Consider the following 27,317-nt stretch of genomic DNA (forward strand, 5'->3'; position numbering starts at 1 on the left):
TATGTCTTATGATCTTTAAAATTGATTTTCGGCAAACCTGCATTGTGCTAGCAATAAAACAAAACACAAGAGGCTCAATTTTACTTCACTCAAATCCCATTCGCATAACGAGTTAAAAGTAGCTTGTGGGCGATTAGTGTCCACAATAGCCAACTCCAAAGAAACACAATGGAATAAAAGCACCATATTTCCTTCCTTCACTTCTGTAACAGGATAACGACAGCGCACAATAAAAATACTTCAGACTTTGCCACTGTCAGTTCAGTGGCAGTACAGCAGGCATATTCAGTGTGCTTCACTCATACACTACATTTCAGCAAAATATTGAAACTGTCTAAAACTATACAGTACACATACATTACACAAAAGCTGATGATTGTAAATCGCTATGTGCCTGAGATTCACTAAAGTTTCAAACTGTACATACACCTTGCTGACTGCATCACTAGTCAACTGTTTTGTTAAATGTGTTTAAACCCTACCTGGAAAGATCATTTAAGAGGCTGAGTACATCCTGCAGCGCATCATTTCCAGCTGCTTGATTCCCACAGCACTCAGTAGCACGGGCAAGATGATTGGTTAATAGGCTTGACACCTGACGAGCTAAGCCAGAATGGACTGCATTTGATGATACACCTGGTTGGAGTAAATGAAATACATATTAAAGACACCAGAAGTAATCCAGCCTCTTTCATAAACTCATATACATCAGCATATTTGGAGAATGGTCCAACATTCCAAGCCAAAAACAAGTTAAAGACTCAGATAGTTCAAAGTTTTGATCTTGAGCTGAAGGAAACGCATTTCAATTCCACAGGTTCAGTTCTTCGAGAGATAGCTATAACAAAAAAAACTGAAAGCAAAATAAGCTGACTTTACAAAATTTTGACTTGCACCATATTTGGTGGATATACATTTACTCATTTATTCTTGTATATTTAACTATAGCTCTGCCTGGTTGATCTCGTCAAATAGTGAGTAGGGTGTTTCACAGAAGCAAAGTATATTTTAACTACTGTATGGAATAACCCAACGTTGTTCCACAATCAACCAATGGATGGAGCACTTGCAGCAAAATGCTTCAATATCAGTTCTTCATTGTACAAAACAGGAACTATTTTCACAAGGTCCAGTTGCCTATCATGGAATTCAGTAAACAGATGGCTCTAACTGTAGGAAACAGATTGAAGTTACAAGTAACCCTTCATTTCCAAATGGGACACCAATCAACTGTCCTCTTCTAAAGGGAAGTGCTCAGTATCCCTTTTTTGAGGTTCAGGAAATGGAAGTATTTGAGGTTAAACTATTAGCAGGGCTATCAGAAAGAGATCACTGACTTTTAAAAAAAATTCCAAAATACACTTCTCTTGTGGGAGGCACGGTGGCACAGTGGTTAGCACTGCTGTCTCAAAGCTCCAGGGACCTGGGTTCAATTCCGGGCTCAGGTGACTGTGTGGAGTTTGCACTTTCTTCCGATGTCTGCGTGGGTTTCCTGTGGGTGCCTCCCACATGCCAGTCGCAGGTTAGGTGGATTGGCCATGATCAATTGCCCCTTAGTGTCCAAAAGGTTAGGTTAGGTGGGGTTACTGGGTTAAGGGAATATGGTGGGGGCTGGGTCTAGGTAGGGTACGCTTTCAGATGGTCGGTGCAGACTCGATGGGCCAAATGATCTCCTTCTGCACTGTAGTGATTCTATGATTCTAAATCCTTACACAAAATTTGCAAAGATCTTCAGGTTTTGTCTTGATTGACACAAAACCATGATCCATTGTACGGGACACAAACCAAGGCCAAATGGAGTGCAAGAAAGACAAAATCATCAAGAACTAATGAATTTTGCTAAGTGAGGGTTTTAATAGCTTGAAGGTCGTAAGAAATAAAGAGTAGGAGCAGAAAGACAGGATTCTTTTACAAATAACTCTCACCTTCTTCTTTCTCCCACTCCACACAGCGATTAGCCAGTACCTGGAAAGCAGCCCAGGCCATAGTAGCTACCTTCTGTTTCCTTGTCTGTTTTTCACTGGAGCTACTTTCTCGTTGGCTTGACAGGCTGCAGAGCCTGTCCATGAGCTGCACCAAGCCACTACGCACCAGGCATTTCTCCTCACTCCTAAAGACCAGTAACAAAAATATTTCTAAATATGCATCAGAACAGAGGCTGTAACAAAAAAATAAAACTCCTCGAACACGGAGATCAACAGCAGCATGCACTGTCAAAAGAATCCTTTTGTAGTTTCTAAACTGTTTTCCTGGCTGTACAAGGCTCAATTAGTTGGAACTCGATAATTATGCCTTTAAAATTCTATCCTTCCCATAATCTCCCTTCATGACGATGCATGATTACATGGCTCCCAATCCCTTCTATTGTGGCTATTCAGAGGTCAACTGAACCAGTGAATGTTGGCATACTGCCTCTATGTCCCTCAAATGAAATAATCCATTTTTACCTCATGCACATGTTTTCTTTTATTCCAATAACTGGCTAAAATAGGAGATTTGGTTGATTTTCTCTGACCCTAGAACAGAGAAAATTGCAGCTTCCATACTGCCAAATCAACATATGCTGATAATCTAAACAACTACATTAAAATAAAAATTGGAATTAAAGTTGTTTTATTAAAATGTACAACTGATAACTATTTGGGTTATGTAGTTTGGCAACTTCAGATGTATGAGTGCCAGTATCATGTGCCTCAAGGAAGCGTGCGGAGTGTGCAATGGTATATGCTCAGTTATGCTGGATGACCTACTTTGGTTCCAAGTATAGAAAATCTGAAATTTAAATTTGTCATCTTTCTGCTCAAAATCCTGCCCACCCTATCTCTGAAACTTTCACCAGCCCGGCAATTCCAAAGTCTTTTTGCTCCTCCATTTTGGATCTCTTGCACGTCCCCACTGACCCACCATTAGTAGTTGTGCTTTTAAGATGCCTCTTAAAACCTCTCTTTTGGATCAAGCATGCAGTTACATGCGCTAATAATACCTCTATATGGCTCAATGTCAAAAATTTGATTTTTAGTAATCCTGGAGGGACCCTAGAATGTTTTACATTAACGGTACTCTCCACATGCACATTTTTGTTGTTGAAAGTCCATACAATAGCTGATGGAATGTTCAAAAGTTAAAATACAGGTCTTACTAATCAAAAATAAAATTAAATCTGGCAAATACATGGACAGCACTAATTACATTGCAGACCTTCCACAGGACAATTAAGAGATACAATTACATTCTACTGTGCAAGGGGAACTGTGCCAGCTGGTTAGTTCTAGAACCAGTCTATTAGTGTTATTAATTGATCACGCATATGGATATATGAAACGAAACTATGTTGTTGCATTGAACCATAGGTCAGATTCTTAAATAGAATTCATCCAGACATCAGATTTGGTTGCACAAAGTTAAACACAAAATACATTTCACCTTCTTCCAGGGAAGCAGCTTTTTAAACATTTGGATAAAATGCACTTAAGGTATACTTATTTCCTACGGGTTCAATAATGTAATAATTAGCCCAGCCTAGCCAACTAGCATCCTGGTTGAATGAGGCTATGTTGTCACATGCTAAGGAATAAATCTTTGTTTTCACATGTATGCCGATGACAAACTACCTCACAAGCTCTTCTCTTGACACCCCTTAAAACCTACCTCTTTGACCAGGCTTTTGGCACAGGGACCTAATAATATCATAAGTGGCTCAGTGTCACATTCTGTTTAATAATGTTCCTATGAGATGCCTTTGGATACTTTTGGCCCTCCTGCTGAGCCAACTTTTACTTTGTAGAGCTCAGAAACAATGTCACTTCTTTCCAGTGAGAGAATCTCTGCAAAGTTAGTTGGATTATAGTTGTACTGTCTGTTTTGGGAGGCAGAAGAGTAGCACACAAAGTCTACAGTGCCAAAATCAGAATTTGTCCAATTTTCAGTTCGCAGGTTAGCTGCGTTCAATTTGTTAACTTCTAGATCTAGCAAATACTGACATCTGCATTCTTTACACATTAGAAATATTTTAACAGAAAAAAAGCACATTAATTTGTGTATTTGAAGAATGCAATCAATTGCAAAAATTTATTAGATTCCCAGAACTGCTTCCTAGCAATCACAATTGTAATTGATCTATGTTGCTCTATAAATGTAAACTTGGTTGACATTAAAAAAAATTACTCCAATTTTAGAAATTCAGGTCAGACTTGAACTGGATCTTAAGGGTGAGCAGACAAATTAAGCCCAAGAAAGTGGAAGGGAAGGGGGCAAAATCAGTTTTCAGGGTATGGAATTTGAGATTTTAGGCAAAGGTGATGGCTTCATTATTCCAAATATCTAAGGAAACCCAGTTCACCCAAGGCTGGACATCAGGCAAGCAGCTCAACCACCTGGATGTAGTGGAAAGGTCAAGAGTTGCAAGTGAAGTGTTATGATTCTGTTTAGGATCCTGAACTGACAGTTATGCCACAAGATTTTACATGCTTAAATCAAAAATGAGCTTTACTGTTTGGAAAAGAAGTGAAAATGCAAGCAGCATAACTGAACACGATAGGTCACAAAGACTTATGCCATGAAATCAGTTCTACACGTTACTTCTTCTAACCCTTTCACTTTAATTGTTCAACATAATATCTTATGGGGATCTTTCCATTAGCTTTTTGGGTAAGTAATCTTCTAATTTTTATTTAACACTGCATGACTCTGAATAGCTCAGCTCTGTGTTCGGAGTGCCGGCAGATATCCAACTACCATCTCACAGTTTCCAAGCTAAGTTTGCTGAATAGTTTCTGCCTCCAGGCTCTGTGAGGACCACTGTAGACTTCTTCCACTAGCTGCAAACTAGGAAAATCTTCCAGCTGTTTTTTCCACTCTCAAAACTCAAACTGAGCACAAGCCCCATCCCTGCTCTGCATGATGAATGACAGTTAGTATTGTCTCTGCTTAAAATGCAGGCCTGACTAACAAGCATCTCCTGCTGGCTCTCTCAATCTAGTGAGATGGAATCTACACCAAAGTGAAACTGCAACTACATGTTTCTGACAAACACTCAAATAACTTAAACAACATAACCTTCTCCTCTGCCACAGCTCATCTTTATGACATGGAGATGCCGGCGTTGGACTGGGCTGAGCACAGTAAGAAGTCTTACAACACCAGGTTAAAGTCCAACAGGTTTGTTTTAAACACTAGCTTTCGGAGCACTGCTCCAGGACTGGCGTGAGACAATTCACACCTCTTTAACCTGGGGTTAACCCTCTCTCTGTAAACACTTAATTAACTGCAAATGCTCGCATTCTAAGCATTGTCTTGCATCTTTGAATTTGTCTATATATATGTTTCTGGAACATACCTCTTCATTCACCTGAGGAAGGAGCAGTGCTCCGAAAGATAGTGTTTAAAACAAACCTGTTGGACTTTAACCTGGTGTTGTAAGACGTCTTACCATCTTTATGACAACATGGCATGCTTTAGAATAGTCTCAAACAGAAATGTAAACATATTATTTTGCCTTCAACACAACTCTTTGATACTGTAACCCATGTGAATAATTTATATTCCTGATGGATGTAACTGTCCTATCTCCAGACACCCTGGTTCCACTAAGAGGTCCAGAGATTGGTCACCCATTGTTTAAGCTTCCATTCACTTCCAATTCTGACCTTGAGATAAACACCAGGTTTGTTTGATCTAGCTTTACATTAAGGTTACTTATCAGCTTCTTAACCAGGCTTTTCTCCATTTTATTTAATCTTTTAATTCCTCAAAGTTATATTCTAAAACATATGAACTAGATATTCACACCAAAAAGATAGAGCTGGTTGCTGCAAAATAGATGTTGAACTTGATGTTGTTTCATTGGATGATGTCACCAAAGGGCAGCAAAGACGAGGAAGAGCAGGGGTAAGGATGGAACTCAGGTGGGGCTGGAGAAGTAAAATACAACAGGAGACAGCTCCATGAATATCCGCATTCTCAACGATGACAGAGCATAGCATGTGAAAGCAAAAGAGACAAGGTTGAAGTGTTTGCAACCATCTTCAGCTAGAAGTGACAGTGGAAGATCCCTTTGGCCTCCTTCTGAGATGAGCAGCTCATCGGCAGCTTAAAAATAAGTTACTAAGTGTGCTGGATATATTAAAGATTATGGCCCTGGCAATTCCCGGCTATACTTCTGAAGACGTGTGCTACAGAACCAGCTGTACCTCGAGCTAGGTTGTTTCGGTACAGCTGCAACACTAGTCTCTACCCAACCAAGTGGAAAATTTCCCAGTTATGTAATGCTTTTACAAAATCCAATCTGGCCAATTATAGGTCTATCGGTCTATTTTTAAACATCAACGATGCGACAGAATACGTCATCTACAGTGCTATCAAGCAGCATTTACTCACCAAAATCCTGCTCAGCAATGCCAGGTTTGGGTTCCACCATGGTCACTCTTAGAACCATAGAATCCCTACAGTGCCGAAGGAGGCCTTTTGGTGTATCGAGTCTGCACTGACTCTTCAAAAAAAGCACCCTACCTAGGCCTACTCCACCACCCTATCCCCATAACTCCACCTAACTAGCACAGCTTTGGATTGTGGGAGGAAACCGGAGCACCCAGAGGAAACCCACGCAGCACATGGAGAAAGTGCACAGACAATCAAGGCCAGGTCACTGGCACTGTGAGACAGCAATGCTAACCACTGTGCCACCATGCCACACTCAGCTCCAGATCTAGTCCAAACATGGCAAAAAAACAGAATTCCACAGGTGAGAAAAGAGTGAATGACCTTGACATAGGGCAGCTGTTTACGGTGTATGGTATTAAGGAGCTCTAAGCAAACTGAAGTCAATGGGAATTGGGGACAACTTTCCACTGGAGAGTAATACAGGGCACAAAAAAGATGCTATAGTTGTTGGGAGCCCCGGATACATAGAAGATAGGAGCAGGAGGGGGCGTTTTGGCCCTTTGAGCCTGCTTTGCCATTCAACACGATCATGGCTGATCATCCAATTTATAGCCTAATCCTGCTTTCTCCCCATAGCTTTTGATCCCATTCTCCCCAAGTGATATATCTAGCCGCCTCTTGAATATGTTCAAAGTTTTAGCGTCAATTACTTCCTGTGGTAATGAATTCCACAGGCTCACCACTCTTTGGATGAAGAAATGTCTCCTCATCTCTGTCCAAAATGGTTTACCCTGAATCCTCAGACTGTGACCCCTGGTTCTGGACACACCCATCATTGGTAACATCTTCCCTGCATCTACCCTGTTTAGTCCCGTTAAAATTTTGTAAGTCTCTATGAGATCCCCCCTCATTCTTCTGAACTCCAGCGAGAACAATCCCTACCTAGTCTGGTCTAGCGCAGCGGACTAAATAGCTTGCTTGCAATGCAGAGCAATGCCAGCAGTGCGGGTTCCATTCCTGTACCGGCCTCCCCGAACAGGCGCCGGAATGTGGCGACTAGGGGCTTTTCACAGTAACTTCATCGAAGCCTAATGGTGACAATAAGCGATTATTATTATCAGTCAATCACTCCTCATATGACAGTCCCGCCATCCCTGGAATCAGTCTGGTAAACCATCGCTACACTCCCTCGAGAGCAAGAACATCCTTCCTCAGAGAAGGAGACCAAAACGGCACACAATTTCCCAGGTGTGGCCTCACCAAGGCCCTGTATAATTGCAGCAACACATCCCTGCTTCTCTACTCAAAACCTCTCACAATGAAGGCCAACATACATTAGCCTTCTTTACCGCCTTTTGCACCTGCATGCTTACCTTCAGCGACTGGTGCACAAGGACACCCAGGTCCCGCTGCACACTCCCCACTCCCAATTTACAACCATTCAAGTAGTAATCTGCCTTCCTGTTTTTGCTTCCAAAGTGAATAACCTCACACTTATCCAAATTATACTGCATCTGCCATTGATTTGCCCACTCGCCCAACCTGCCCAGATCATGCTGTAGGATCCCTGCATCCTTGTTACAATTCACTCTCCCAGCTAACCTGGTATCATCTGCAAATTTTGAGATGTTACATTTTGTTCCTCATCCAAATCATTAATATATATTGTGAATAGCTGGGGTCCCAGCATCGATCCCTGTGGTACCCCACTGTTTACTGCGTGCCAATTTGAAAAGGACTCATTAATCCCTACTCTTTGTTTCTTCTCTGCCAATCAGTTTTCTATCCACCTCAATACATTTCCCACAATCCAATGCGCTTTAATTTTACACAATAATCTCTTATGCGGGACTTTATCAAACGCCTTCTGAAAATCCAAATATACCACATCGATTGGCTCCCCCTTGTCAACTGTACTGGTTACATCTTCAAAAAATTCCAACAGATTTGTCAAGCATGATTTTCCCTTCATAAATCCATGCTGACTCTGACTGATCCTGCCATTGCTTTCTAAATGTTCCGCTATAAAGTCCTTGATGATGGATTCAAGCATTGTCACCAGGAGTTCCTCAGTGCAGTTACCTAGGCCCAAACATATTCAGCAGTTGAATCAATGACCTTTCCTCATTAACAAGGTCAGAAACGGGGGTGTTTGGCTGTTGACTGAACAGTACCATTTGTTGCCTCACCTCAAATATGGAGGCATTCCTTGTTCGCAGGCAAGACTGGACAACATTCAGGCTTGGATTGATAATGGGCAAGTAGCATTTGTATCACAAAATGCCAGGTCATCTCCAACAGGAGAGAATCTTACCACCTCCTATTTACAGTCAATGGCATTACTATCGCTCAATCCCCCACTAACAGCATCAGGGGTTGGGGATGCAGGGTGGTGGTTACTATTGACCAGAAGCTGAACTGAACCAGCCACATTAATATTGTGACTGTAAGTGTAGGTCAACGCCTGCAGGGAGTAACACACCTCCTGACTGCCCAATGCTTTTCCAGTAGGTATAAAGCACCAATCATCAGTGCGATGGAATGCTTCCCACTTATATGGACGAGTGCAGCTCCAACAACTCCCAAGAAGCTTGACATCATCAAGGACAATTCAGTCCACTTGCCGGCAACCCATCCACCACCGTGAATGTCAACTCCACCATTGGTGCACAATGACTGTAATGTGCGCCAATTTACAAGATACATTGCAACAATTCACCAAGATTACATCGACAGCAGCTTCTTAACTCGCAACCTCTACAGGTTGTAAGAACAAAGGCAGTGGGGTCACAGTTCACAAACACCTGCAAGATACACTGACTTGGAATTGTATCACTATTCCTTCACCATTGCTTGGTCAAATCCTGGAACTCTCTTATCGAATAGCATTTGAGTGCACCTGCAACACATGGACTGCAATTGTCCAACAAGGTGGTCCACCACCACCTAATCAAGGAAAAGTAGGAGAATTATTACCAGCAATACCCACAACCCATGAATGAATAAAAAATAAAATAAATAGGTACACAGATGGGAAGTTAAACCATTGCTGGAAATAATCTTGCTACAAATAGATAGTTAATAGTTAGCGTTTTCCTACTAAGCTAGACAACAGAAGAGAGGCATTTGGAGGTGGTGGTCAACAGTTTCAAAGTCTGCAGTGTTGCAAAGGACAAACAATGAACATAGAAAATAGGAGAAGTGGGTTATTTAGCCCCTCAAGTTGTTCTGCCATTCAACAAGATCATGGCTGATTTGGCTGCGTTGAGTTCCATATTCCCATCTACCTCTGATAATCTTTGGTCCCATGCCTAACAGGAATCTATCAATCCCTGCCTTAAAAATATTCAATAGTCCCGCTCCCACCACTTTCTGAAGCAGGGTTCCAAAGTCCCACAACCCTCAGAAAACAATTCTCATCTCTGTCCTACAAGGGCGACCCCTAATTTTAAAACAGTGCTCCTAGTTCTGGACCCATCCCCAATGTCCACCTTGTCAGGATCTTATCAAGTCGCCCCACAACTTTTCTCAACTCCAGTGGAAACAAGCCCTGCCAGTCCAACCTATCCTCAGAAGAGAAACCACTAATCCCAAGTATTAACCGAGTAAATCTCCTCTGGATGGTCTACAATACATTTATATCCTTCCTTGAATAAGGAACCAAAACTACATACCAAAATAATTCTTCAACAGTTACACAGGATAGCATTTGTGACCTTGGTATGTGCCGTTTTAGTGCTATCGCAGGGACAGAAGCAGAAACCTGATTGGAGAGATTGAAACATGAATGGAAAGATGGACTTGCATTTGAGAGGTAACAAAATGTTCAAAGACTTTGGCAAGAAAATGGAGGTTACTGGTGAGATTGTTGATTTCCAGGAAACAGAGGTCTATGGTGGGTTTTTGGGGGGTGATTTAGAAAGAGGACAGTAACTTAGGGAAGTGATAGATTATTAATTTATTGATTCATTGCTTTATTCATGGTTTTAGGTGTTAATTGAATGCATAGCTAAAGAGTGAAATTATTTAAAATGCCTTGACTGTGAAAATACATTGTTTCAGGTAATGAATTAACTATGGAACTCTAGTGAATAAATGAATGAAATTGCTTATTGTCACAAGTAGGCTTCAAATGAAGTCACCGTGAAAAGCCCCTAGCATTCCGGCGCCTGTTCGGGGAGGCTGGTACGGGTAGTGTCTTGTCTGTTGAAACTTAAGACATTATATGAAACATTCTCTGAAACAATGAATAGACAATTGTATTTCAGTGTATTTAGCAATAAGGGTGTGTCAACTAATCAGTTACAGCAATGTCAATGGCCAGCAGTGGCATGAGAAACCTATTCTCATGAGGCTGCGCACGTGGACACTGAATTAACCTTTAAAAACAATTTTTTAAAAAAAATTCACCTTTTTCACATTTTCATCCATCAACAATAAACAATAATCAGCAAGATATGTCAGTCCCCATGACAAAACACAAATTTCTTTACCCGTCAGTCTGGCCTCAATAAAAGTCGAGATGGATTTGCAGGTACAGCATTAGTTATTTTATTTGACTTGCAAGCCTGACTCAGTTCACAGCGGTACAAAACACATCTTGCTTTCTGTACCTCCGGAATCGAGTGAGTCTGTAGGACAAAGGAATCTCTACTGATACACACAAATGGCATCAAGTTTCACATACACGATTCCCATAGGTCATCCTATACCCCTCCTGACCTGGCCATACATCCTAATTGGCTCACTTCCAATCCCTTCCTCTGGCCCCCTAATACCCAGCATCCTTTTCCCCTCCGTAGCTGGACACACCTCCTCCTTGCTTTGCCATGCGTTCTGAAATCCTTTGTCTGTGAACTCACCAAAATGAGACTGGCCTATCTCTACATTACAGTAACTAATATCTCTAAAACAATTATTTTATATCACATTCGTCATTAGGAGGTGTGTCCAGCTACAGATGGGAAAAGGATGCTGGGTAATAGGCGGCCAGAGGAAGGGATTGGAAGTGAGCCAATTAGGATGTATGGCCAGGTCAGGAGGGGTATAGGATGACCTATGGGAATCGTGTATGTGAAACTTGATGCCATTTGTGTGTATCAGTAGAGATTCCTTTGTCCTACAGACTCACTCGATTCCGGAGGTACAGAAAGCAATATGTGTTTTGTACTGCTGTGAACTGAGTCAGGCTTGCAAGTCAAATAAAATAACTAATGCTGTACCTGCAAATCCATCTCGACTTTTATTGAGGCCAGACTGACGGGTAAAGAAATTTGTGTTTTGTCACCCATAATAACAACGATCCCATCTACCCACCAACCCCCGAACCTCAACCCGCATGTTTACATAAACAAATGACAAAAAGGAATCAGGGATTACCCGTAGTCACCCTTAATCTTACACAGCTCTCTCTTCCCCCCCCCCCCCCCCCCCGCCAACCCCCCCACCGCAGGTCTCCAGCTCCTCCCGTCCACTGCCTCTTGTAAAACTCCTCCTCCGAACCTCGGTTCCTTCCCCCCAACTTTCTACCCCGGCTAGACCACTCGGACCCTGTTCTGCCAGGCTCCGATGGCCGCAGCCCCTCCCCCCACCTCACTCCCGTTCACTGGACGGCTTAAACCGGCCAGCGTGGAGGCCCCCACCCGGGTCCCTTTCCCACTTGCCCGGCTCTAGGAAAGCCCAAAGATCCCCTTTTAGCACACAAACCCCGCATATCCACCTACACCCCAAAGAACCCTTATTTCGAGTGAAAGTCCCGTCCCTTCCCTTGTCCAAATATATACAACATTGGCTCCTTTAATCTCTACACCCGCGCGCAGTGATACAAAAAAAGAAGAAAATACAATCATGAGGTTACATCAGCACATGGCCATTCCCCAATTTGTCAGTTCTGCCACAGTCCTACTGCTTTCGCAAACTCCTCCGCTGCTTCCACCGTTCCAAAATAAAAGTCCCTGAGCTTGTAAGTCACCCTCAGCTTCGCTGGATATACAATGCCGCACCGCACCTTGCTAATGTACAGTGCCCTCTTCGCCCGGTTGAAGGCAGCCCGCCTCCTTGCCAGCTCCACTGTAAAGTCCTGGTATACACGTATACATGCTCCAGCCCACTGCACCACCCGCTTCTGCTTGGCCCAGCTCAGGACCTTCTCCTTCACCCTGTACCGACGGAAGCACAGAGTCACTGCCCTTGGCGGCTCACTCGCCTTTGGTACAGGCCTCCACGACCGATGAGCCCGATCCAGTTCATATCGGGAGGGATCCTCCCCCTCCCCCAATAGTTTTGCCAGCATCGCGGCAAAATACTCAGTCGGCTTCGGTCCTTCAACTCCTTCGGGCAGCCCCACAATCCTCAAATTCTGTCGCCTGGATCTGTTTTCCAGGTCTTCCATTTTTCCTCGCAGATCCTTGTTAGTATCCATCACCTTCCGCATCTCTTTCCCCATCGAGGCAAGTTGATCACCGTGCTGCAATAACGTCTCCTCCACTTCCTTCAGCGCCTCCCCTTGCTCTTGCACCTCCACCACTGCGCTCGCCACCTCCGTCCTCACACTGAAACCGCCTCCTCCACCAGCACACTCAAAGCCTCCCTCATCTCCTTCCTCACCGTCTCCATGCATTTCGCAATCTGCGCCAACTGCTTTTCAAATTCCGCAGCCATCACCTTAGTTATTTCTTCAGCTGTAAGCAGTGCGGCCTTCCCTGGTGCTCCAGCCTCCATTTTCCTTGGTGACCCCGCGGTGACCTTTCCACTCCCCGACGGACCTCCAGCTGTTTTTTTTCCGGCCGTTTTCTTGCTCACCCTCGACATTTTTCTTTGTTCTTTTTTTCCTCCTGTGTCTTCTCTGTGCCTCCTCCGTGCCTTCTCCCTGCTTTTGCCGCCTCCGCGGACCCTGGGACCGGGCTTAAAGCCCCGAAAATGCCGTTGCCGAACGGGAGCCCTCCATTGTGCGGCTGCCTCCCGCCCGCCGTCACCGGAAGTCACACTGAATTAACCTTGATGGACACCAGTCAATCTTAAGTAATGGCCAATGTTTGATTAATAAATCATCCTCGAAGTAACAGGCATCTATTTGAACAAATCAGGAAGTCTCAGCTGAGAATTAGAAATCGATAAGAGTAAATGAGGGATTAGACCATTGATAAGAATTCTCTTAAAGACCCCGTGGTCAAGGTTTCATTCCTGAATTCTTGGATCATCTATCTGTTTGTTTGTGTTTAAGGTGATTTCTTTATGCTTTGATATTTAATGTTTGTTTTGCCACGAGTTTGATCCTTGTGGCAAAACAAGGATCAAACTCGTGAACAAAGATTTCGGCGGCGTGAGAGCAGCTGGTTAGTCAGTTTCAGCGGGAGCATTGCGGAAGGAGGGTGCTGGGAGGTAAGTCAACCTTTAAAAGCACTTCTCTTTGCAGGGGCAGGCCAGTCGATTTCGGCGGCGTGAGAGCAGCTGGTTAGTCAGTTTCAGCGGGAGCATTGCGGAAGGAGGGTGCTGGGAGGTAAGTCAACCTTTAAAAGCACTTCTCTTTGCAGGGGCAGGCCAGTCGATTTCGGCGGCGTGAGAGCAGCTGGTTAGTCAGTTTCAGCGGGAGCATTGTGGAAGGAGGGTGCTGGGAGGTAAGTCAACCTTTAAAAGCACTTCTCTTTGCAGGGGCAGGCCAGTCGATTTCGGCGGCGTGAGAGCAGCTGGTTAGTCAGTTTCAGCGGGAGCATTGCGGAAGGAGGGTGCTGGGAGGTAAGTCAACCTTTAAAAGCACTTCTCTTTGCAGGGGCAGGCCAGTCGATTTCGGCGGCGTGAGAGCAGCTGGTTAGTCAGTTTCAGCGGGAGCATTGCGGAAGGAGGGTGCTGGGAGGTAAGTCAACCTTTAAAAGCACTTCTCTTTGCAGGGGCAGGCCAGTCGATTTCGGCGGCGTGAGAGCAGCTGGTGAGTGGTGAGTCAGTTTCAGCAGGAGCTGAGACTTTTTCTCTTTTCTTTAAATTAGTTTTTTAGGCGGGATCAGGAAGTCGACCCGCGGACGTCTGGGAAGACCCTCACCAATAAATTCTGGTGGAGAGGAAACCCGAGACACTACACGTGTAGTGTCTCCCACCCGCCCTCCTCCTCTAACCTAATAATAAAACCCATTGGTCTGAGGTAAGTACCATATTTTTATTATATTATTATTATTTTTTATAAAAATTTAATTTAGTTGTTAGCCAGATCTTGGTAGAAAGTTAGAGGAATGGCAGGGAAGGGAGTACAATGTTCCTCCTGCAGGATGTTTGAGGTGAGGGATGCAGTTAGTGTCCCTGCTGATTTTACCTGCAGGAAGTGCTGCCATCTCCAGCTCCTCCAAGACCGAGTTAGGGAACTGGAGCTGGAGTTGGAAGAACTTCGGATCATTCGGGAGGCAGAAGGGGTCATAGATAGCAGCTTCAGGGAATTAGTTACACCAAAGATTGGAGATAGGTGGGTAACTGTAAGAGGGACTGGGAAAAAACAGTCAGTGCAGGGATCCCCTGCGGTCGTTCCCCTGAGAAACAAGTATACCGCTTTGGATACTTGTGGGGGGGACGACTTACCAGGGGTAAGCCATGGGGTACGGGCCTCTGGCACGGAGTCTGTCCCTGTTGCTCAGAAGGGAAGGGGGGAGAGGAGCAGAGCATTAGTAATTGGGGACTCTATAGTCAGGGGCACAGATAGGAGATTTTGTGGGAGCGTGAGAGACTCACGTTTGGTATGTTGCCTCCCAGGTGCAAGGGTACGTGATGTCTCGGATCGTGTTTTCCGGGTCCTTAGGGGGAGGGGGAGCAGCCCCAAGTCGTGGTCCACATTGGCACCAACGACATAGGTAGGAAAGGGGACAAGGATGTCAGGCAGGCTTTCAGGGAGCTAGGATGGAAGCTCAGAACTAGAACAAACAGAGTTGTTATCTCTGGGTTGTTGCCCGTGCCACGTGATAGTGAGATGAGGAATAGGGAGAGAGAGCATTTAAACACGTGGCTACAGGGATGGTGCAGGCGGGAGGGTTTCAGATTTTTGGATAACTGGGGCTCTTTCTGGGGAAGGTGGGACCTCTACAGACAGGATGGTCTACATCTGAACCTGAGGGGCACAAATATCCTGGGGGGGGAGATTTGTTAGTGCTCTTTGGGGGGGTTTAAACTAATGCAGCAGGGGCATGGGAACCTGGATTGTAGTTTTAGGGTAAGGGAGAATGAGAGTATAGAGGTCAGGAGCACAGATTTGACGTCGCAGGAGGGGGCCAGCGTTCAGGTAGGTGGTTTGAAGTGTGTCTACTTCAATGCCAGGAGTATACGAAACAAGGTAGGGGAACTGGCAGCGTGGGTTGGTACCTGGGACTTCGATGTTGTGGCCATTTCGGAGACATGGATAGAGCAGGGACAGGAATGGATGTTGCAGGTTCCGGGGTTTAGGTGTTTTAGTAAGCTCAGAGAAGGAGGCAAAAGAGGGGGAGGTGTGGCGCTGCTAGTCAAGAGCAGTATTACGGTGGCGGAGAGGATGCTAGATGGGGACTCTTCTTCCGAGGTAGTATTGGCTGAAGTTAGAAACAGGAAAGGAGAGGTCACCCTGTTGGGAGTTTTTTATAGGCCTCCTAATAGTTCTAGGGATGTAGAGGAAAGGATGGCGAAGATGATTCTGGATATGAGCGAAAGTAACAGGGTAGTTATTATGGGAGACTTTAACTTTCCAAATATTGACTGGAAAAGATATAGTTAGAGTACAATAGATGGGTCGTTTTTTGTACAGTGTGTGCAGGAGGGTTTCCTGAAACAATATGTTGACAGGCCAACAAGAGGCGAGGCCACGTTGGATTTGGTTTTGGGTAATGAACCAGGCCAGGTGTTGGATTTGGAGGTAGGAGAGCACTTTGGGGACAGTGACCACAATTCGGTGACGTTTACGTTAATGATGGAAAGGGATAAGTATACACCGCAGGGCAAGAGTTATAGCTGGGGGAAGGGCAATTATGATGCCATTAGACGTGACTTGGGGGGGATAAGGTGGAGAAGTAGGCTGCAAGTGTTGGGCACACTGGATAAGTGGGGCTTGTTCAAGGATCAGCTACTGCGTGTTCTTGATAAGTATGTACCGGTCAGACAGGGAGGAAGGCGTCGAGCGAGGGAACCGTGGTTTACCAGGGAAGTGGAATCTCTTGTTAAGAGGAAGAAGGAGGCCTATGTGAAGATGAAGTGTGAAGTTTCGGTTGGGGCGATGGATAGTTACAAGGTAGCGAGGAAGGATCTAAAGAGAGAGCTAAGACGAGCAAGGAGGGGACATGAGAAGTATTTGGCAGGAAGGATCAAGGAAAACCCAAAAGCTTTCTATAGGTATGTCAGGAATAAGCGAATGACTAGGGAAAGAGTAGGACCAGTCAAGGACAGGGATGGGAAATTGTGTGTGGAGTCTGAAGAGATAGGCGAGATACTAAATGAATATTTTTCGTCAGTATTCACTCAGGAAAAAGATAATGTTGTGGAGGAGAATGCTGAGCCCCAGGCTAATAGAATAGATGGCATTGAGGTACGTAGGGAAGAGGTGTTGGCAATTCTGGACAGGCTGAAAATAGATAAGTCCCCGGGACCTGATGGGATTTATCCTAGGATTCTATGGGAGGCCAGGGAAGAGATTGCTGGACCTTTGGCTTTGATTTTTATGTCATCATTGGCTACAGGAATAGTGCCAGAGGACTGGAGGACAGCAAATGTGGTCCCTTTGTTCAAAAAGGGGAGCAGAGACAACCCCGGCAACTATAGACCGGTGAGCCTCACGTCTGTAGTGGGTAAAGTCTTGGAGGGGATTATAGGGGACAAGATTTATAATCATCTAGATAGGAATGATATGATCAGGGATAGTCAGCATGGCTTTGTGAAGGGTAGGTCATGCCTCACAAACCTTATTGAGTTCTTTGAGAAGGTGACTGAACAGGTAGACGAGGGTAGAGCAGTTGATGTGGTGTATATGGATTTCAGCAAAGCGTTTGATAAGGTTCCCCACGGTAGGCTATTGCAAAAAATACGGAGGCTGGGGATTAAGGGTGATTTAGAGATGTGGATCAGAAATTGGCTAGCTGAAAGAAGACAGAGGGTGGTGGTTGATGGGAAATGTTCAGAATGGAGTACAGTCACAAGTGGAGTACCACAAGGATCTGTTCTGGGGCCGTTGCTGTTTGTCATTTTTATCAATGACCTAGAGGAAGGCACAGAGGGGTGGGTGAGTAAATTTGCAGATGATACTAAAGTCGGTGGTGTTGTCGATAGTGTGGAAGGATGTAGCAGGTTACAGAGGGATATAGATAAGCTGCAGAGCTCGGCTGAGAGGTGGCAAATGGAGTTTAATGTAGAGAAGTGTGAGGTGATTCACTTTGGAAGGAATAACAGGAATGCGGAATATTTGGCTAATGGTAAAGTTCTTGAAAGTGTGGCTGAGCAGAGGGATCTAGGTGTCCATGTACATAGATCCCTGAAAGTTGCCACCCAGGTTGATAGGGTTGTGAAGAAGGCCTATGGAGTGTTGGCCTTTATTGGTAGAGGGATTGAGTTCCGGAGTCGGGAGGTCATGTTGCAGCTGTACAGAACTCTGGTCCGGCCGCATTTGGAGTATTGCGTACAGTTCTGGTCACCGCATTATAGGAAGGACGTGGAGGCTTTGGAGCGGGTGCAGAGGAGATTTACCAGGATGTTGCCTGGTATGGAGGGAAAATCTTATGAGGAAAGGCTGACGGACTTGAGGTTGTTTTCGTTGGAGAGCAGAAGGTTAAGAGGAGACTTAATAGAGGCATACAAAATGATCAGGGGGTTGGATAGGGTGGACAGTGAGAGCCTTCTCCCGCGGATGGATATGGCTGGCACGAGGGGACATAACTTTAAACTGAGGGGTAATAGATATAGGACAGAGGTCAGAGGTAGGTTCTTTACGCAAAGAGTAGGGAGGCCGTGGAATGCCCTACCTGCTACAGTAGTGAACTCGCCAACATTGAGGGCATTTAAAAGTTTATTGGATAAACATATGGATGATAATGGCATAGTGTAGGTTAGATGGCTTTTGTTTCGGTGCATCATCGTGGGCCGAAGGGCCTGTACTGCGCTGTATTGTTCTATGTTCTATGTATGTATTGTTTGACATTTTGTTTCTAAGCTTTGATTCAGTTCTTATTCAATTGTATTCAAGTCAATAATTAGCAATAAAGTTGTATTTTTGATAGCTCCAATCAACAGGACTATCAATGCTCATTAGAAGATAAAATAAGAGATCCTACAGGGAGGAAAGCATTTACAATTTCAACTAGCCAGGAGATTTGCATTATCTCCATGTTTAGTGAGAAAAGACGGTGGCAGTCATAGGTGAGATGAATTTGGACGGGTCATGAGGGGAGATAGAAGAAAAATAGAGAAAAATGTAGATTCAAAGCTAGTGTGTGGTTAAGTATCAGAGGCACTGAGCAGATGGTGGATTCCATGACTTCCTTGCACTTAGTGGCAGTGGAGGGAATAAGGACACATAAACCACTCACTATCAAAAACATATCGCAACTGGTGAGATCCACAGAGACTACACAATATTAAATAGTTGGTTATGTTAATTGAAAATGATTTAAATGTATAGAGTACAACAAAGGTTGGACCAATAGATTATTTAGCTCCCAATTCACTGAAATGCTGTGAGAAGCAGGGTCCCTACCTGGTGTATGGTATAGTACAAAGTAGGCCGATGCTATTGGCACAGGCTATTGGATATCGGGCACAAAGTGAAACAACTGATGTCATGGTCTCGCCAAATGCCTCCTGAACTTGTTCCACCATTCCGCCGCACGTTAGCTCTTCAATCCTGAGAGAACAGAAATACATATTTACCAATGGGAAACAACATTGTCTGCCAGTTGCAAATTAACTTCCTTCCAACACGAGCATTAAATCCTATTTGTTAAAAAGTGCAAATCCTTAAATTTATTTGTACAGAAATTTTTGTCAAACAATCTTGTAAATCATTTGTTTTTCAAACTTCAATTATCTGCTCTCCTGTTCATCAACTGGTGTTCTGGAACGTGCCCTTGGAGATTTTTTATTAAACTATTAGGTGCCACATTGCTGGATTACACATCAGTATTCATTCAAGAATGTTTTTTTGCCACATAAGTAACCAAGGGGGTAACTAATGGGGAAAAAAGTTTAATAGAGGGGCAAAAGGAACATTTTATCATGAAATTGGGCAAGATACCTTGTCTCCTACCGAGAAAATTTTGCTTAAGCTTTTTTAATATTGTCTGTTTGCAATCCTGCCAGTAAGAGGCAATAGTTGCCCAGCATCACATACAATAACTTAACTTGAGTAAGATGTGGTAGTTCTTGACCTGGAAGGAGCATCAAATGGAATTCAATACATTAGACTGAACTAGGAAATAAAGAGAGATCCAACTTACTTAGTTGGAAATGAGTCCCCAGCTGGACAATTATGGAGCAGTAATATTACCAGTATTACGACCAGGATGGGAGGTGTGCACAAATGATCTAGCCCCACTCCTCCACAAGTCATACCATTAGTTTAATTTACTCACCAAAGTGGCCAATTGTTTACCTTCACTGCTGGTACCCATAATAAAAGAAACTTTAACCAGGCTTCTTTCAATAAACTCAGGACAATTAATTTGTTATAAAACAAACCTTCCAAAAAGTTGCAAGAACCGGTTAACACAATTGCAATTTGGAAGTATAACTATCGATCTCTCTTCTTAAAACCTCCCCAGGACACATCCAGACATATAAAGGACACACAAGTATTCTCCGCAGCGATGAGCGATCAGGGGAGGCAGAGATTTAGGGAAACGGTGGCATTGTCACTGGACTGGTAATCCAGTGACCCAGCTCTGGGGACCCAGGTTTGGATTCCACCATGGCAGATGATGAATTTTGAATCCAATAAAAATAAAAAAATTTAGAATTTAAATTCTAATGACAACCATGAAACCACTGCCGATCGTTGTAAAAAGAAAGGCCGTCTGGTTCACTAATGTCCTTCAGGGAAGAAAATCTACTGTCAGCACCTGGTCTGGTTTACAAACAAATCCAGATCCTCAGCAACGTGGTTAACTCTTAAAAGCCCTCTGAAATGTTCAAGTAATTAGGGCTTGGCAACAAATGCTGGCTTGGCCAGACCAAACAAAAATTATTTTTAATGAGAATAAAGCCTGCCGAGTTCGATACCATAAATCTAGAGCTCCCTCTCTGAAGACAGACTGCTGGCCCCAGTAGACGTCAAGAGGTTCTCACTTACGGAATAAGTTTTACTCAGGCGATGATTCTCTGGCTACAGGTTGAGAACCCACACACGGAATTTCAGGTAAGGCAGGAAGAGAGTCAGACAATTAACAATAGCACCTAAAGATGACAATAGGGGAAGCGTTCTCAATTTAATTCCTGTGGCATTAATTCAGCAATCACACATGCTGCAGGCGCAAGGATGACAGATGCTAAAGAATTAGTGTTGAGACTAGCTTTTTTCAGATTGAGGCTGAGGCATGTTATTGGAGGAAAACAGACAGCCACGTCCTCTTCACCCAAAGTAACACCCTTCATCTTGAGTATGAAGCCAGTGTTTTTAAATAGAGATAGGCATACAGTATTCAAGATTTTTATCAGAATAGGAAACAAAATCAATGTGCTGCCACGTCACAAGTTTCTTTGTAAAGAATTTTTGTTTACAATTCAACCAGTCAGTATCTCACCTTGGTCCACCTTGAAGGACTGTGGTTACAGGTCCCACCAAATGAGTGACGCCACCGACTCGGACTGCTGCCGTCAACAGCTCACGCATGTGTACCAGGGCCTGTTTTCTCGTGTTACCACGCCGCCATCGGGTCTGGGCAGCTAAAAGGAAACTGCTGCTTGACACCTAAACAAAATAACGTGCGAATGCTGTTTCCTTAATTCTCAATGACAACCTCTCCATCCTCATTTAATGGGGTAATGAAAAAGTTTGAAACATTACATCAGTAATGAATTATTGATACTGGTAAATGGCTGCACTTATAGATCAATAGGAAGACAGTAATATATGTACAATGGAATTTAATCAAAAATTGATTATACCTGCTAAGTATGCAAGTCCTCAAGGGCAATGATGATAAATTAGCTCAGGCACATTTAAGCCCAGTGAGATAATGTGTACAATTGCAGATGCACAGGAGCCATAATTGAGTTAAAGATGTTCAATTCAAGAAACAAAAAAACAGAAGAGCACAACTTTCATCAGATCACATTTTACCCTATTACCTACAATTTCCAAAAGTCGATCCTGCAACAGCTTAGCATTTTATATTTTAATTTATTCTGACACAATACATCCAGACATCTAATTATTTATATGTTCCTTATCTAAATTGGTTCATTTCAGACCTTTCCAACAATTTTGGAAATAAAGTTTAATTACAAAGAAAGATGTCGCACTTACGGCCTGGTCAGGATTTGTCCCAATGAAAGCGAAGAGCTGCCCAAGCAGCACGCTGTATGTTGGCTTGTCACGGCTATCCTCAATAGTCAGGGATTGAAGCAGAGTGAAGGAGCTACTTCGATGACTATTCCCATGCCGTCTCCTGTAAACAAAGCAGACAAACCTTCAGACATCTGTAGCATAGAAATGACTGCTATTAATGTAGAATAATGTGTAATAATACTTAATGGACTAAGTGTGCGCACCCCAATAATAATTTCTAGGCTGACACCAAAAGACGTGTACCTGTTCCACACATACTCTTGCCCAAATTTAGCATTTTGAAAAACAAACACTCTCCAATCCAACCCAAAAACATCTGTTGAAAGTATTTAATAGGGATGAAACATTTTGGGAAAGAGCAAAAACAGTGCTTTTGGTTACAAGTAGTCTCCCATTATTAAAAAAAATATTCGCCCACTGATTTTTGAAAAATCCTATCTTCAATCATTTTAACTCTTTCCCTTTAGTGCCTTCCAAACACATGACGTGACCACCTAGTAGAACAAAGGCCAGCACAACCACAGGAACATTATCACATACAAGTTCCCTCCCAAGTTACAAAATATTCTGACGTGAAAATATATTGCCATTCTTCTTGGTCACTAGCTAAAGATTTTGGAACAACTCCCTACCTAACAATAAGGTGGGTGCGTTGCGACTGCACAGACTGCAGTGCTTCAGGAAGACAGCACACCACCACCTTCTCCAGCGCAATAAATGCACATAGAATTTTTAAAAAAACTGAGATACATTGAGAGCACTGCAACTCTAAAAAAAAAAAAGTGCGGAACTACCATTGGGGGAGAGTGGAAAAGATTAACAATGCTCTTCTCACATCAAGAAGGGGAAAATGCTGAACAAAAAGCATTCAGTAAAAACCTTCAATTACTGATCAAATTTTATTTGGGCTGAGCTTGTGAGTTACTGTTTTTAAAATTAATTTATGAGATGTGTGCATCACTGGTTGGTTAGTCCAGCATTTATTAGTCCAGGACTTGGACAGGCTAGGAGCGTGGGCAAAGAAGTGGCAGATGGAATACAATGTGGAAAAGTGTGAGGTTATGCACTTTGGAAGGAGAAATGGAGGCACAGACTATTTTCCAAATGGGAAGATGCTTAGGAAATCAGAAGCACAAAGGATCTTGGGAGTCCTTGTTCACGATTCTCTTCAGGTTAATGTGCAGGTTCAGTCAGCAGTTATGAAGGCAAATGCAATGTTAGCATTCATGTCGAGAGGGCTAGAATACAAGACCAGGGATGTACTTCTGAGGCTTTATAAGATTCTGGTCAGACCCCATTTCGAGTATTGTGAGCAGTTTTGGGTCCCGTATCTAAGGTTGTGCTGGCCATGGAAAGGGTCCAAGGAGGTTCACAAGAATGATCCCTGGAATTAAGAGCTTGTCATATGAGGAACGGTTCAGGACTCTGGGTCTGTACTCGTTGGGAGTTTAGAAGGATGGGGGGGATCTTCTTGAAACTTACAGGATACTGCGAGGCCTGGATAGAGTGGATGTGGATAGGATGTTTCCACTTGTAGGAAAAACTAGAACCAGAGGACAACATCTCAGACTAAAGGAACAATCCTTTAAAAAAGAGATGAGGAGGAATTTCTTCAGCCAGAGGGTGGTGAATCTGTGGAACTCTTTGTTGCAGAAGGCTGTGGAGGCTAAATCACAGTGTCTTTAAGACAGAGATAGATGTGTCAGAACCAAGTGTGTCAATAGGGGGAATACTGGAGCTGCTTCGGGTGTTTGGGTCTTTCTCAGGGTACAAATTAAATCTAGACAATAGTGAATATTTTGTGGTGTCTCGGTCAGGGGTGGGGGGGGGGCTGCCATTCCCCAAGGAGGGACTCACTTTAGATACCTGGGGGTGCAGGTTGCTCGAGATATTTGGGGGGCGCTCCGTAGGTACAACATTTCTAGTTTGGTGGGGAGGGTGAAAGCTCATCTGGCAAGGTGGGGTGGTCTCCCTGTCATTGGCGGGTCAGGTACAGGCAGTTAAAATGAATGTGCTGCTGCGATTCCCGTTTATTTTTCAATGCCTACCGATTTTCCTGCCAAAGGCATTTTTTAGAGAGGTTACCTCGTTCATATGCAGAGGGTAGGTGGCCAGAATTAAAAAGGGGCTACTACAGAGAGGAAGGCAGTCAGGGGGTTTGGGTCTTCCGAACCGGATGTATTATTACTGGGCGGCGAATGTGGAGAAGGTACGGAGCTGGGTCAGAGGGGTTGACTCCCAATGGGTCAGAATGGAGGAGAGTTTGGGTAAGGGGTCGGGATTGAAGGCAAATTGGGAGGAAGAGTTGGGAGAGGGTAGGGAAGAGGGGTTCTGGTGTGAGGTGCTCTGGAGGGTGAACGCCTCCACCTCGTGTGCAAGGTTGGGGCTAATACAGCTGAAGGTGGTGTACAGAGCGCACCTTACAAGGGCGAGGATGAGCCAGTTCTTTGAGGGGTAGATGATGTGTGTGAACGTTGAGGGGGGGGGGCCGCAAACCACGTTCATATATTTTGGTTCTGTCCAAAGCTGGAGGGTTACTGGAAGGAGGTGTTTAGGGTAATCTCGAAAGTGGTGCACATGAAACTGGACCCGGGTCCTCGGGAGGCCATATTCGGGTTGTCGGACCAGCCGGGGTTGGAAACAGGCACGGAAGCAGATGTTGTAGCCTTTGCCTCGTTGATCGCCCGAAGACGGATCCTGTTCGGGTGGAGATCAACCTCTCCACCCTGTGCCCTGGCGTGGCAGGGGGATCTGTTGGAATTCTTAATGCTTGAAAAGGTCAAATTTGAACTGAGGGGAAGGATGGAGGGATTCTATAATTAATGGGCATTATTCATTCTGAACTTTCGAGAATTGGATCACATCGAACATTAGGGGGGTTGGGAGAGTTGGGGGGGGCGCGGGACTGCATGTGTTAATGGTGACTATGGGTGGTTCCGGATTCCTTTTTGTCATTTGTTTATGTTAACATGCGGGTCAATGTCTGGGGTTTGGTGGGAGGATGGGATCGTTGTTATTGATATGGGGAGTGACATTACATTCGTTACTGATTATTGTTTATTGTTGGGTGCAAATTTGGGAGAAAATGTGAAAAGAGAATAAAAAATATTTTTTTAAAAGACCGAGATAGATCGGTTTTTGATCAATAAGGGGATCAGGGGTTGTGAGGAGAAGGCTGGAGAATGGGGATGAGAAAAATATCAGCCATGGTTGCACAGCGGAGCAGACCCGATGGGCCGAGTGGCCTAATTCTGCTCCTATGTCTTATTGCCCATCCCTATTTGGCCTTCAGAAAGTGGTGGTCAGCTGCCTTATTGAATCGCTGTAGACCTGGAGGTGTAAGTACACCCACAGTGCCTTTAGAGAGGGAGTTCTAGGATTTTGACCCAGCGATTGCGAAGGAACGGCGATATATTTCCAAGTCAGGGTGATGAGTGACTTGGAGGGAACCTCCAGGTGGTGGGGTTCCCAGGTATTTGCTACCCATGTCCTCCTAGATGGTAGTGGTCGTGGATTTAGAAGGTGCTGCCTCAAGAACCTGGGTGAGTTGCTGCAGTGCATCTTATCGATGGTATACACTACTACCACTCCTCCACTGGTGGAGGGATTGAACGTTCATGGGAGGGGTAGCAATCAAGCAGGCTGCTTTGTCCTGGATGGTGTCAAGCTTCTTGAATGTTGTTGGAGCTGCACTCATTCAGGCACGCGGAGAGTATTCCAGCACACTCCCGACTTGTGTCTTGCAGATGGTGGACAGGCTTTGGGGAGTCAGTTTCAGTTCATATTCTGGTCAATGTAACCCTCGATGTTGACAGTGGGGAATTCAGCAATGGTAATATCACTGAATGTCAAGGAGTGATGGTTAGATCCTCACTTGTTGGAGATGGTCATTGCCTGTCACTTGTGTGGCACAAATGTTACTTGCCACTTATTGGCCCAAGTCTGGATATTGCCCAGGTCTTGCTTCATTTGGATATGGACTGCTTCAATTTGAGAAGTCACGAATGGTGAACATTGTGCAGTCATCAGTGAACATCCCCACTTCAGTCCTTATGATGGAAGGTCATCGATCAAACAGCTGAAGATGGTTGGGCCTAGGACTGGAGGAACCCCTGCAGTGATGTCCTGGGGCAGAAATGATTGACCTCCAACCACCACAACCATCTTCCTTTGTGCCTGGAATGACTCCACCAAGTGGAGTTCCTTGTGAGGATTCCTTCATATCATACTCTGTCAAATGCTGCCCGGACCAGAGGGGTACCAATATTCTGGGGGGGGGGGGGGGGGGGGGGGGAAATTTGCTAATGCTCTTCGGGAGGGTATAAACTAATTCAGCAGGGGCTTGGGAACCTGAATTGTAGCTCCAGTATACAGGTTGAGAGTAGTGAGGTCATGAGTAGGGTTTCAAAGTTGCAGGAGTGTACCGGCAGGCAGGAAGGTGGTTTAAAGTGTGTCTTCTTCAATGCCAGGAGCATCCGGAATAAGGTGGGTGAACTTGCGGCATGGGTTGGTACCTGGGACTTCGATGTTGTGGCCATTTCGGAGACATGGATAGAGCAGAGACAGGAATGGTTGTTGCAGGTGCCAGGATTTAGATATTTCAGTAAGCTCAGGGAAGGTGGTAAAAGAGGGGGAGGGGTGGCATTGTTAGTCAAGGACAGTATTACGGTGGCAGAAAAGACGTCTGATGAGGACTTGTCTACTGAGGTAGTATGGGCTGAGGTTAGAAACAGGAAAGGAGAGGTCACCCTGTTAGGGGTTTTCTATAGGCCTCCGAAAAGTTCCAGAGATGTAGAGGAGAGGATTGCAAAGATGATTCTGGATAGGAGCGAAAACAACAGGGTAGTTGTTATGGGGGACTTTAACTTTCCAAATATTGACTGGAAACGCTGTAGTTCGAGTACTTCAGATGGGTCCGTTTTTGTCCAATGTGTGCAGGAGGGTTTCCTGACACAGTATGTAGATAGGCCAACAAGAGGCGAGGCCACATTGGATTTGGTACTGGGTAATGAACTAGGACAGGTGTTAGATTTGGAGGTAGGTGAGCACTTGGTGATAGTGACCACAATTTGATTACGTTTACTTTAGTGATGGAAAGGGATAGGTATATACCGCAGGGCAAGAGTTATATACGGGGGAAAGGCAATTATGATGCGATGAGGCAAGACTTAGGATACATCGGATGGAGAGGAAAACTGCAGGGGATGGGCACAATGGAAATGTGGAGCTTGTTCAAGGAACAGCTACTGCGTGTCCTTGATAAGTATGTACCTGTCAGGCAGGGAGAAAGTGGTCGAGTGAGGGAACCGTGGTTTACTAAAGCAGTCAAAACACTTGTCAAGAGGAAGAAGGAGACTTATGTAAAGATGAGACATGAAGGTTCAGTTAGGGCGCTCGAGAGTTACAAGTTAGCTAGGAAGGGCCTAAAGAGAGAGCTAAGAAGAGCCAG

At 44.4% G+C, this 27,317-nt stretch overlaps 1 protein-coding gene across 1 annotated transcript in view; it reads right to left on the minus strand.

The window, feature by feature from the left end:
- Positions 1-27,317, minus strand: part of LOC140397295 (probable E3 ubiquitin-protein ligase HECTD4) — a 561,188-nt gene that overhangs the window by 182,061 nt on the left and 351,810 nt on the right. The window contains 5 exon segments of the mRNA XM_072486148.1: positions 483-636; positions 1,926-2,110; positions 19,061-19,207; positions 21,102-21,268; positions 21,827-21,968. Of these exon segments, the coding sequence (XP_072342249.1) occupies positions 483-636; positions 1,926-2,110; positions 19,061-19,207; positions 21,102-21,268; positions 21,827-21,968 (795 nt within the window).

Source organism: Scyliorhinus torazame, chromosome 1 (genome assembly GCF_047496885.1).
Source record: "Scyliorhinus torazame isolate Kashiwa2021f chromosome 1, sScyTor2.1, whole genome shotgun sequence".
NCBI classification, from domain to species: domain Eukaryota; kingdom Metazoa; phylum Chordata; class Chondrichthyes; order Carcharhiniformes; family Scyliorhinidae; genus Scyliorhinus; species Scyliorhinus torazame.